A 13,018-nucleotide genomic window follows, 5' to 3' on the forward strand; every position below is an offset into this window, starting at 1 on the left:
ATGGTTGAATATAGCATGGGAAAAAAATATTCAAAGATTCAAATAAAATAATAAAATAAAAAGTATTTCACAGTTAAATAAAAATGGTACCTAAATAAATGTTTGAAAACAACATTCAAAGATATTAAATGCACATGTATTGCACATAAAATAGTTAAATACAGCTGACTGACATGTACTGTACTGGATTAAAATAACAAGTGTACAGTTTGATGTAGTAATGAGTGATTATTTTGTGTACCACTAGAGATATTCATACCACACTTTGGAAACATCTAGCTTAGAGTGGTTGCAGGTGTGAGGGGTGGCAGCTTGCAACAGAGAAACAGACTTGAAACGCCACAGAAAGACATAGAAGTGGAAATATATTTTTAAAAAATACACCGGTTGTAAATTTAGCTGTTTAGCCCCTTGTTGGAGAACAGCAAGTTGTGCAAAAAGTACTGAAACATTGACATTACACCCAAAAATCCCAATATCCCCAAGTATTTGTGAGTAGCTACTATATATATTAAAAAAAATATATATATATATTAGTGTGAATGGCAAAAGATGGATCCACAGGTTAACCAGCGGAAGAATATAAAAAATATATTTCAGTGTGTTAAGTGTCCTCAAAAGTTGCAGTCATGAAGGTGGTGGAGTGGCAGAGACGTTGGCATCCGCGCAGTAGAACATCTCCACACCGTGTGAACAATCTTGAGGGTTGAGGCTCGACATCGTCAATCCGGTTATCATGATGAACACCCCGAAAGCAATCAAAAAGGTGGGCATCAGGTTTTCACTGTGATACCAGCGTCCAGGGGAGAGTTTGAGGAAGCAAGCGGAAGGGATGATGAAGATCAGCGGTGTGGCGCTCACGACTCCCTGGTTGGTTAAGCGGAACATCAATGAGATAAAAATAATAATAATAATCTAACAAAAAAATAAAACTCCATAGAACAATTGGGAGTTATTTATGACTTACATTCAATTCCAGAACAATTCCCAGACAGTCGTAGGCCAACGATATTGCTGCACTAACTGTAACTATGATCACCGTTACAGACATGTGTTCCACTTTTGAAAGCTCCCGACCACAAATTGAATTTGAAATCACCTGAGAAGAAAAGAGCGTGGATACACGTGAATAGTAAGGAGCATTTCTACTACTTCTCCTTCGTTGCTAAATGAGCATGTTCCTCTCATTTCACATCAAATCTGTAGGCCTGCCAAAATTGCACTTTATCTTTTTACTTTAATAATCCCTTATTTACATACACACTGAAAACTGCAAGGTTAAAAGTAACCCAAGTGAAATAGCTAACCCAGTGTGGGTCCAAAAAGGTGAGCGAGCCAATGTTGGGTTATTTATACTCAATGCATTGGGTTGAGGATTTGACCCAGTGATTTGACCCAGCAAGGGCTAAAAACTGCACTCTTAAAACTGCTGCTTTAAAAGTAACCCAAATTGAGTAAAACAAAAATTGAGGATTTGACCCACCATGTTGGGTCAAGAGTCTGATCCAACAAGAGGTAAAAAATACCCATACTGCACCTATAAAACTGCTAAATAACAATAAATTGACTAAAATAGCTAACCCAATGCTGACACCAAAAGGTGAGCCAATGTTGGGCTATTTATACTCAATGCATTGGGTTGAGGATTTCACCCAGTGATTTCACCCAGCAAGGGTAAAACAAAACAAACAAACTATACTGCACTCTTAAAACTGCTGGTTTAAAACTAACCCAAATTGAGTAAAAAAAATAGGATTTGACCCACCATGTTGGGTCAAGATTCTGATCCAACAAGAGGTAAAAAATACCCATACTGTACTTATAAAACTGCCAAATAACAACAAATTGACTAAAATAGCTAACCAAATGCTGACACCAAAAGGTGAGACAATGCTGGGTTATTTATACCCATCGCATTGGGTCAAGCTTCTGATCCAACAAGTGGTTAAAAAAACTACTCATATAGCAGAGCTCCTTCATTCAATTTCAATTAAAAAAAAATAAAACATACTTTAAAGATTTGGCAAAAAATACAGTTTACAATAATTCATTTGAACTATTTCTATTAGTTTAACATTTTTTTCCACTTTTGTTAACAAGAGTATGAAAATCTAGGGGGAAAAAAATTGTACATTTAGAACAGATATAACATTTGTGATTAATTGTGAGTTAACTATTGAAGTCATGCAATTAATTACAATTAAAAAATTTAATCGCCTGACGCCCCTAATTTTTAAAATAATTTTTTTCTTTTTCTTTTTTAAAGATTACTTAAAAAATGTTTAGGTTTTCATACTCTTGTTAACAAAAGTGTGTGTGTGGGGGGGGGGGGGGGAAGTAAGAAAATAATTTTTAACATTTACAATGTTCTTTGCTGTATGACCAGTCATGATTCTATACAGATAAAAAGGAGGTGCCCTGTAACAACATTATTAATGACGGTGATAATGAGGGTGAGTGACACCGGAGACGATGAGCCGAATGTCTCTTGAACATATCGCTCACGGCAGCATTGACATGTGTGACCGTCAGGTGGTTGAGGCCTTACTAATACAATGAATAAGCAACCTATGTCAGCTAACGTGTAACATGTTACATACTGGATTGCAAACAAGTGCACAATAGGGACTTTGTATTAGCACTAAGCATATAGTGGACTTACCCGTTACTCCTTTTTTTTCCTCCTCCTCCTTCCCCTCTATTTGTATGGTTGTAATGGAACTGCCAATATTTTCCATTTTTCTTTATTTGGTCATTGTATAAAGATTTGAAAACTATGCATGACTGACTATACAGTGTGAATGTACATGTAAACAAGGAAATTTATGTTAACTCATTCACTGCCATTGACGACTATAGACGTCAAAAATTCATGTGAAGTATTTCTATTAGCTTAACATTTTTTTCATTTCATTAAATTTTTTATGAAAACCAAGATTTTTTTTTTATTGTACATTTATAACAGATATAAAATTATCATGCGATTAATTACGATGAAATGCCCCTTATTTTTAATATACATTTTTTAAATTAGGCCCGTCAGGCGCTTCAAAATTTTAATTGTAATTAATCACATGACTTCACTAGTTAACTAACGATTAATCTGTTCTAAGTTTACAATTATTTTTTTCTAGGTTTTCATTCTCTTGTTAGCAAAAGTGGAAAAAAACGTTAAACTAATAGAAATAGTTCAAATGAATTTTTGACGTCTATAGCCGTCAATGGCAGTGAATGAGTTAATAATAATTGTTAAAAGCAAATAAAAATTCAGTTAGTAACCCAAATTAGTTAAATAGTAAACCCAGCTCTGGGTCCAAACAGGACAGAGCTAATGTTGGGTTATTTATGCCCAGCGCATTGGGTGGAGGCCGCCCAATTTTTTCGCTGGCTGATGTGAATTTTTGAAAGACACTGTTGTGGACATTTACCAATATAAATATACATATAAATGTCAAATGTTAATTTCTAATATGAATATACTGTAAATGCAAAATATAAATGTTAAATCTGAATTCAAGCTAAATGTTAAATATAAATAAAATGCATGAATCTATGGAAAAGTACAGCTTACCTCTCGAGTAACAAAACATTCCAGCGGGAACGTTGTGATGATGCTGAGGCCAAAACAGAAGCGGCCGAATGTCGCCAAGTTATCATTTCTGCAATAGTTCTCAAATATGTCTCCTAGCCAAGAGAAAAGGCATTCAAGCGTGCGACACTGACAAAAACCGGCACCCTGATGTTCATCCTTACCTTGCGTGTAGCCCGTAAAAGTCACGTATCCCGCCACCGCAAACGCGGCGCTGATTATCAGCGCCGAGCCGACCGAAATGTGAGTGACTCGAGTCCAGTTGGTTAGCGTGGGCTGTTCCAGGGAGCCGTAGATCAGAAAGCTGTTGTGGTGACATATGAAGGCTGAGGAGAAACAGGATCGGGAGCAGGAAATCACAACTCCAAATGATGCTCAGTGTGGTGCAAATCAACTACTAGTAGTAGTAGTAGAGTTTTAGTTTTAGTCTTAACTATGTCAATTCATTTCACGAGGTTAGCATAGCATGGGAACGTGTTTTCATAGAATAAAAATTAAGAAAAAATTGTTATATATATGTATATATATAAAAAAAATATAAAAAAAATAAAATAAAATAAAAATAAAAACATTTATTAATTTTTTTTAATTTATTTGTTTTTTTAAAAAAAAGGAGAGCAATGATGATGTCAAATCGAATGAACAATACTGAGCTCTCCTGGAAAAAAGAAGAAAAAAAAAAAAAAGAATAAAAATTAAGCCTAGCGCGTGACTTTTTAATTTTTTTATTCTGTCACTCTCTATATGATGTGCGTGCACTCACGGCGGACAACCAGGCACTCTAAATCAACCACGTTGGCAAACAAACTTAAAATGGAAGATGCCGGATAACGGCTGATGCGAACGCATCTGAGTCGCTCAATTTCTTATATAGTGGGAGGCACGTGACTCATGCTGGGGTTCGAGTGTGCCGCTGGGACCCGTTTTAGCAAAAAAAAACCAACTGAAATGGTTAAAAAATAATAATAATTTACGCTATATCGCTACAATTCACACTTTTTGCTTTTATGCCTGACGCCTGAGGGGATTTTGCACATGTTTTCGATATCTTCTGTCTTGATGTTTAAATCGCAATCTGTCAAACCACGTCTTTCCTGAGGCCAGCCACTGCCGATCTCAGAGTACTATTTTTGCCTGTGTTCTCTTTGCAGGAATTTGTTGTTTGTTTTCTCCTTGCTGCAAGCAAATCCCATAAATTAATGTTCTATCATCAATGCATTTGTTTCATGGCCTTTATTCTCCTTGAGGCCCAAGTGACGATAGCAGAATTTGCGTTGAAAAACAATAGTGAATGAAACGCTCTGTAAGGGAATAACGTGCTTTTTGTCTCGAGTTTCACTGATTGTCGAACAGCAATTTCAAAGTGGTTATAGAGTTGTGTTTCTTTTCAAAACATTCAATGTCCTTATCAGGGCAAGGAGCCAACTAGATACAGTGGATGCACAATATGCACTGGGGATCGGTAATAGCAAAGATCTCACTCGGGTTCATCTATCCTTCCTTGCTTTCCTCACTCTCTCCTTTGGTCTCTTGCGGTCTCCCTAATTTGTTGGAATTTAGAAGTTTCTGGGGCTGGCAACACGTTCCTTTCTTTTCTTTGATCCTTCCTCGGGTCTCCTTTTATTTTTTTTATTTTTTCTAAGAGCTCAGTATTGTTCATTCGGTAATTTTACCGATTTGACATGTCATCGTCATTGCGCTCTCTCTTTTTTTCCCTTCTTTTTTTAAAAAAAATTATTTTGTATGTGGGTGAGTATGTGCATGTGCGCGTGTACTCATTAGTTCACCCAAAACCTATTAAAAATCCCATACCGTTCACCTAAACCGAATACTTCAGAATCCAGCTAGAGTCGTGAGGTTGTCAGGAGACCCGAGGAAGGATCAAAGAAAAGAAAGGAAAGTGAAATCCAGCACCGTCCAGACATTACCTACTACCCACCGGGTTATCAACCAGAGTCTTTCAGAAACATCTCAATTCCAACAAATTAGGGAGACCTCAAGGGACCAAAGGAGAGACTGAGGAAAGGAAGGAAGGACAGACGAAGCCGAGTGAGATCCACAGATATCAGCCTCCACCGATTCAACGACCAGAGGAAGAAGCAGATTGTGTTAGAATTTCGATAGACGCCTTCCTCGGGTCTCCTCCTACCCCCCAAAAAATAATATATTTTTTACAGGGCAACTCACCAAAAGACATGACGCCGACTGCTTGAAATGCGTTCCACTTTGCAAAAACCCACGCGTCCTCCACCGGGGCACTAGAATAGGAAGCCACATTTGTGTTTAGTTGCCATCTTATTCTCACTTTGCAATATCATTATGGTTAATGGACGGAAACATTTTGTGTCATCATACATTTGCGGTCCCAAGGTGGCTGCTCTGATGATGACAATGATGAGGATGATTACAGTCAGTATCATTGACATGAATGACACCTGATGACAGACATGGATGATTTACTGGCAACGAAAACATGGACATGACACTTGGAATTCTGTTCTAAATGCACTCACCTTGCCCAGTCGCTCGATATTTCGATAAAGTGAGAGAGGCAGCGTGCATAAGACGGTGGACATCACAATGACAAAATGGCGGTTGGCGACGATGTGGTCCGGTCCAACTGCAGACAAAAGACATTTTAAACACATTTTGAGTTGTGCACAAGCCTGAATTGGATAAACTGGAATACTGGCGGCGTACCTCCAGGAATTCTTTGGAATACTTTGGTCAGTGTGTCCCCTGTTGTTATGTTGTAGCTGATCATGGCTGGGGAAAGAAATACGTCCAGAATCAATCGGCATCTTAGAATGGATAGCGTTTGACGCTAGGTTCTAAGGGTGTGCCAAAAAATCAATTCTCATAAGAATCACGATTCTTATTTAGTACGATTCAGAATCGATTTTAAATGTCCCAAAATCGATTTTATTCAAATTATTTTATACTGTCTTCCCGTTGTTAGCGTGTGCCTTTATTGGGAGCGCTGTTCACGTTGTACCCGATTTGGCCACTTAGGGGCAGTGTGGTTCCACGCAGTCTGGTACACTGTTAAGTTGTAGCCACATTAGAGAGTAGAAGGAAAAAGTTACGATCAAGTTATTCCAATAAAAGTAGTTTTTTTTGCAGCGTGGAGCCATTCTTTTGAGTGATAAATGTGCCGCGAGTAGAGCACTAATTAGCATTAGCGAGTCAGACTGGAGTAAATCATGACGATTCCTTGATAAATTGAAGCAAAAATCATTGTCAGTCAAATCATTTTCAATCAAAAAATCGTTCATAATCGAAAATCGAATTGTGCACCCAAAAATCGGAATTGAATCAAATCGTGAGACATTCAAAGATTCCCACCCCTACTAGGTTCCACTGGACAAAGAATTATTTGGCCTAAACAACGCGACTTACCAATAAAGGGATAAAGAAACTGCAGCACCGATAAAACAAGAAATCCCGGAAAACCAAATGTGCTTTGGACAAGCGACTGATAGCTGTTTGTCCCTGACAGGTTGCCTCCTTTAATGAGTAGGATGATCGTGTAATCTGCAACAATGCACACAAGCATACCGTCACCAGCCTGATGAATCAAAATGAACATTTTATAAAGGTGGAAAACGTTGCATTTCGCTCACCTGTGATGAACCCAACAATGATGAGAAGCAAAAAGCCACAAGGGAGCCCTGCTTGGTTCAACGCGTACGGTAAACCTGGCGTGAAATGAAAATACTTGAGTTACAAACAAATATTCTGTTATATTGAGTTGACTAACTCATTTCATAGCAATTGGAAATAGCAGTGTGACTAAATATGTACAGACAAACCTTTGTGATCAATTTTATTATTACTTCTCTGCTTCCAGCGTTGTTTTTTTAGGAATGTAATTACTGTTGTCAGAATGGGGCAAATCAGCAGGTTTAAAAAGTTGTTTGAACCACAACTTAATAGTGCATACATTGAATCCCAGTGCTGCTGCTATTTGTCTTAAACTGGGGTCACGGAGATTGCGTGACTCAGCAGTAATTCAGCACATTTTGGGGGGAATGAAAGAGTTAAAGGGGGGCCGAACAGGCGCTGGTCATATGATCAGGAGCTTTTACCTCGAACAGTCTTAATGTTATGCAAGCTTGTATTTACAAACCAAGTTAGTACTGTATACTGAATATATATATTTTTTAAAAGCATCACATAAATAACTATTAAAAACCACATAAATGAATGAACAAGTTGTGAAATACATTTTTAATCTTACCTATGACCCCAGATCCGATGATGGAATTGACAAAATTGAAGCATGCAGATATCATAGAATATCTTGCATCCCTTGTGGCTTTTTGTGAGGAAATTAAAGTGATTCCTTGTTCATCGCTCATCTGGAAAGTAAAAAAAAAACAAAGCAGCGACTAAGGCAGGAAGCGCTCTGTCAGTCTATGTTGTCGTATTTATTTAAGCTTACCTGCTGAGCCATTGGGAGCACCTGCTGGTCCGTGATGGTGCTTTTGTTGCTTGTCTGAGTCTCTCGAGTGAGAAAATGTCACTCATGCTGGGAAAACGTCCCTTTTAACGCCGCTGGAGAGATTGAAAACGTCTCTGCAGCGCCCCTAGCAGGTTGCGAGCGGAATTGAAATGTCAACCGAGGCCAAACAAGACGTCACCTCGCAGAGCACGCACGGAAATCTGGCATTAAATGATTAATGATGAAAATGTATTGTAATTTTGACAACCGCTTGTTTCAGCTCAGAAAAGGGAAATAATTGGATCAATGTGAGGACTAATGGGACAAAGGGCAAGTGTTTCCCCGCTGAGAGAATTATGATGTGAATTGAGAGGATGAACAAATAAACACTTTTCCATACGATTACAAATGGTTAACATGTGTAGCCCCCCTGTTGCCATGCAAACATTCTTTTAGGGAATTATGTAAATTAATTGCATCCCTTTAAAGCAATACTCGTTTAATTTTAAACTCTTGTTTTGAATTAACACAATGAGATCATTGTTTTCAGGGGAGTTGCATCTTCAATTTTAACCAAGTATATTTTACATTATTGTCATTTAGTTATACATCACAACCTTTTTGAAACAGGAAAGTATTTACAAAACAGTAATAAATAAATACATAGAATTGAGGCATGTAGGTAGAAATAATCAACTCAGTATGTTGAAATCACATTTTCAGGTACCAACAATTATTAACAGCTGAATTAAAAAAAAAAAAAAAAATGGAAGGAGGGATTGTGTTAATAAAAGTCACATGAATAAAAGTCAGGGTGTTAAAAATAATCAGGTCATTTTATATTGTGTATCCACTTTTTTTCGGTGTACTGTAACGTACAGTGCCATATTTTTTTTCCAAAAGTGTACGTGCATTATCAAGTGGTAGGAGGCTCCCTCTAGTGGTCTCCCCAAAAAAATCACTGAATTTTTTTATTCAAACAGTGCCTTCCACTGTTTATTATTTTTAAATCTAGTCTTGTACAGTCATTAAATTGCGTTTAACTTTCAAGTGCATTTATTTACCTATTTAGAAATTATTAGTATGCATTATTTATATATATTTTATATTAAAAAAAAAGCACTTTTATGTACAATATATTTTCATTGGATCATTATTTAAGTACAGTTCATAGTGTTAATGATCAAACTGCAAAATGTCAGTGGCTAACAAAAACATTACTTTTTGCTAATAAAACCTCGTTTTTGTACGAACACTTGAGCCCAACTGTATTTGAATTTATATTGCTCATTGGTGTACATCAGTACTTTTTGGCGTTATCACCAGCTGTCACCACCAGATGGCGACAAAACCACTGATGACGTCTCGAGAAGCGCCTCTAAATCATAAAAAGCGCTGCAAAAAGCGCCCGTTGTGCAACTAATGTCCAACTTTACACACTTTCTTGCCTCACACGCCTTCATTTGGTCGCCTTTGAGACAAATCGAGTACAGTTATTCCCACAGGTACATGACATTCCGATGTAAATAAATAAATACAATCACAAATGTTTTCTTGATGATATCTATATTTCGTCTTGCACTCACACATGGTCAAATGTTACGTAGTAGTCTAGTGGAGTAGAACGCGAGGAGTCGTGCTGGTGTCTCTGCCCTCTTTTGGTACCCAGGAAGCTAAGAGGTTCAGCAGTCAGACAGGCGCACGCAGGGCGGATGAGAGGCTCTCTCTGCCTCTCTTTCTCTCTCTCTCTCTCTTTTTTTTTTTAATTGTCTCTTTTCCTCTTGGCAACCACTGGAAGCAAACGCGCTACCAACACGGACTTATTTGTTTCTTTTAAAAACTACTTTATTTTTCTTTCTTTTTTTGTGTGTGGGTCTTTGAAGTTCTAAAGAGGACATTTTCTGGAATGTCGGTCATTTGGATATGATGGAAAACTAATGGTAAGTACATCTCAATTTGATTTTATTTGATCTATCTATCTCTCTATCTGAAATTTTTTTATTATATGTACATTTGTAATATACTGTATCATTGTGTTTATTGCTTTACATTAGATGTGCTGTATTGTAATAAATCAGCTATGTTTGACCAAGCCCTTCCTACATTTTTTTTTTTTTGTGGTCACTGTTTACTTATCCTGCTTAGAAGACGAAAAAAAAAAAAAGTGACAAATAAGTCTCTCCTCCGAAGGGATTCTTGTCCAACCATGAGCAGTATAGTGCAGTGGTTAATGGGCATGGCAGCAGTTCTAAGGCCACACTCCGGCTCGGAGCACTTCCTGTTTGCATGGCTGTCAACAGCCTTATTAGATTGTCGTCAATTACAGCTTGTCCTGTTTGCTTTCTTGCCAGACTGTAGACATCTGTGCGCGCCGTTGCCTATGGAAGCTGGCACGTCAAACATCTCGGCGTGGGGGAGCGTGTGTTGGCGGTTCCCCGTCGCCAACGCCCTAAATGAGCCACATCTTAATCGTGTTGTCTGCAACCAGGCAAAGCATTGGTGGGGAGCACTTAAGAGAAGTCCCGCAGGAGGTTACAGATTCAATACAGTGATCATCCTGCACGGGGTTTGTCATAAAAAGCGCATTATTTTATAGTTTCGTAGATAAATGTCCAACTAGCTGCCACCCAAAGCGAGAGGGGTGCACGGAAGGTCATTCGCGCATTTATTATTTCATGTCCATGTAGTAGTATGCTCTTTGGCTTCACTAGTAAGACAACTAATAATGTTTATTTGTACACTAGTAGGACAGCTTTGGCATAATTTTACTAATTGAAGCAGTAGATGTTGACTAGCAGAATTTTCTATCAAAAGTAGTACTAGTAGCATGCAGTTATCAGCCCGTGAAGTTTTGCCTACTAGTCGTAAGACAGTTGTTCTACTAGTGCACTGAATTGCCTTATTAGTGAGGACAACTTTGGCATACTAGTACACAACTCAATTCTACTAGTGAGGCAAAACTAGTGCTACCAGTGACATTATAAAATTATTGGGTGTCAACAGCACAGATGTCAACTAGTGAAGTTTTGCCTCACTAGTAACATGTAGTTGTGGAGGGGGGGGGGGGGCAACATTACTCGTAAGGCAATGCCGTTCTACTAGTCCGCTGACTTGTCTTACAAGTGAGGAAAAGGAGCATACTAGTACATTGGCCTTAAGCTGGACATCAAGGATATTGAATACATTTTCAAACAACTTTTATTTGACCATTCTACTAGTACGCCCTAGTTTTTCTACTAGTGGAGTATATTGTCTTACTAGCAAGGACAAAGAGAATACTAGTACATGACCATAAGATTACGCACTAACTGGGCCTGGCAGTTTATCTAGTGCAGCACACAGTAGTTTACTAGTAAGATTGAATTGCATGCTGTGCTAGTAGGCCAAAAGTGGTACTAGTATATATAGACACAGTCATTCTACTAGTGCTTTTGTGTGGAGTTGTCTTAGTCAATGTATAGACTTAAAGTGTTTACTAGTAAACAAAACTAAGTGAAGAAGATAAACTTTTATATAAATTTATGGTTCATTTGCCTCTATATGACCAAATAAAATAATTTATGTATAATAAAGTAAAGTAAAATAAAGTCTAGTAGTGTTTGTTTAAAAAAAAAAAAAAAACATGATAAGTGCACCTTAAAAAAAATTGCATATAACATTGAGGGTAATTTTTTTTTTTAGCGCAATTAGATTGGTTTTCAAAATCACACATCCCTAGTGAAGGTGTCATTAAAATGGATTATATTGCTGTACCTAATAAATTGGGTGGTGGGTGTATACAGAATCAAACTGTAATTTCCAATTTACCTCCTATGCAGATACATAGTATGAAGAAACAACTCTCCTGTTGTATACTCTGCTTTTAGCATTCAATTACGGACCTTGTCGAGCGCAAACAAACCCCGCAGGAAGGTCCGAAAACTACACTCACATTCATTTCACGTTATTAAAACAGATGTGTGTTCCTTGTCAACAATAATTTGCCAGCGTTGACGCAGGCCATAGTGATTGGTCATCAGTAACTGACATTGTTCTTACGTCGTCTCACTGCAGTCTCCAAAATACTTCTGATCATCTATTTTATGGGTCAATTTGCTCGCCAAATGAGGGATTTGTGTTAAATATTCAACACTTGCACTGCATGTTTTATATTCTAGCAGGCTGGGGGAATTTTCAAGAGGGTGATAGTTAAAAAAAAAAAACACACAGAATATACAGTACATTGAACAATACGTACAGTTTATATATTATATATATATATATATATTAAAGGACTGTACATTGCGCTCCTGTGAATGTTGAACGTACGGTGATGCTTGGTCAAGTCGGTGATGCCGACAAGTTGCCGATAAAGTGGAGTGGCTCTATTTGAAGCATCAAAGCGTCGGCGCGTATCTCAAGTGGAGTGTAATGAGTTGCTAGCGGACGAATGATGCACGCGTCGACCTCATTGGGTCAACATCCTGTCAAGGTTAACTCCATTTTTTGCTCTTTTGAAATAGTAATGTGACAGGTTCAATGGGCTCTTTTGCACAAAACCAACTACTTCCTGAACTCAGCATCACTCCGTCATTTCCTGTCCTTCATGATTGGACAAACTGATTAATCCAGGTGTGCCTGACCTCAGTAGCCACGACGACAATGGCCAGACACACCTGGATTAATCAGTTTGTCTGATCGTGAAAGACAGGAAATGAAAGAGTGGTATGGAGTTCAGGAAGTAGCGGATTTGTGAAAAGAGCACGTTGACGCTTTTCCCACAAGTCACATGTGAGGTATTTATTAGTAGTTGTGTCTACGCTGTTGGGCACAATCGTATAGCCAAATTCACTGCTTTTCAGGGAATCAAAAAAATAATAATTTTTGTTACCAAACACAGCATTATAGCAAACTATTTAGTTGAATATTTTTAAAATTAGGCATACTCAAATGTATCGTCTGAAAACAACAACAAAAAAATGAGTTTTTCAATCTTGAGGCGAAAT

At 37.8% G+C, this 13,018-nt stretch overlaps 2 protein-coding genes across 3 annotated transcripts in view; one reads left to right on the forward strand and one right to left on the reverse strand.

Moving 5' to 3' along the window:
• Positions 1-352: 352 nt before the first annotated feature.
• On the reverse strand, positions 353-12,203 carry slc38a11 (solute carrier family 38 member 11). Its single transcript, XM_077579227.1, is given in 12 exon segments — positions 353-867; positions 968-1,099; positions 3,572-3,684; positions 3,754-3,915; positions 5,777-5,852; positions 5,854-6,024; positions 6,103-6,209; positions 6,290-6,355; positions 6,989-7,123; positions 7,213-7,287; positions 7,830-7,950; positions 8,034-12,203. Coding segments are annotated over 12 exon segments (1,410 nt in total). The 5' UTR covers positions 8,046-12,203; the 3' UTR covers positions 353-627.
• scn1laa (sodium channel, voltage-gated, type I-like, alpha) overlaps positions 9,688-13,018 on the forward strand; it is a 30,158-nt gene continuing 26,827 nt past the window's right edge. For both annotated transcript variants that reach the window (XM_077579225.1, XM_077579226.1), the window contains exon 1: positions 9,688-9,973. The gene's annotated coding sequence lies outside the window, so the exon portion shown is untranslated. The remainder of the gene's footprint in view (positions 9,974-13,018) is intronic.

This window comes from Vanacampus margaritifer, chromosome 11 (genome assembly GCF_051991255.1).
Source record: "Vanacampus margaritifer isolate UIUO_Vmar chromosome 11, RoL_Vmar_1.0, whole genome shotgun sequence".
Taxonomy (NCBI): Eukaryota; Metazoa; Chordata; class Actinopteri; order Syngnathiformes; family Syngnathidae; genus Vanacampus; species Vanacampus margaritifer.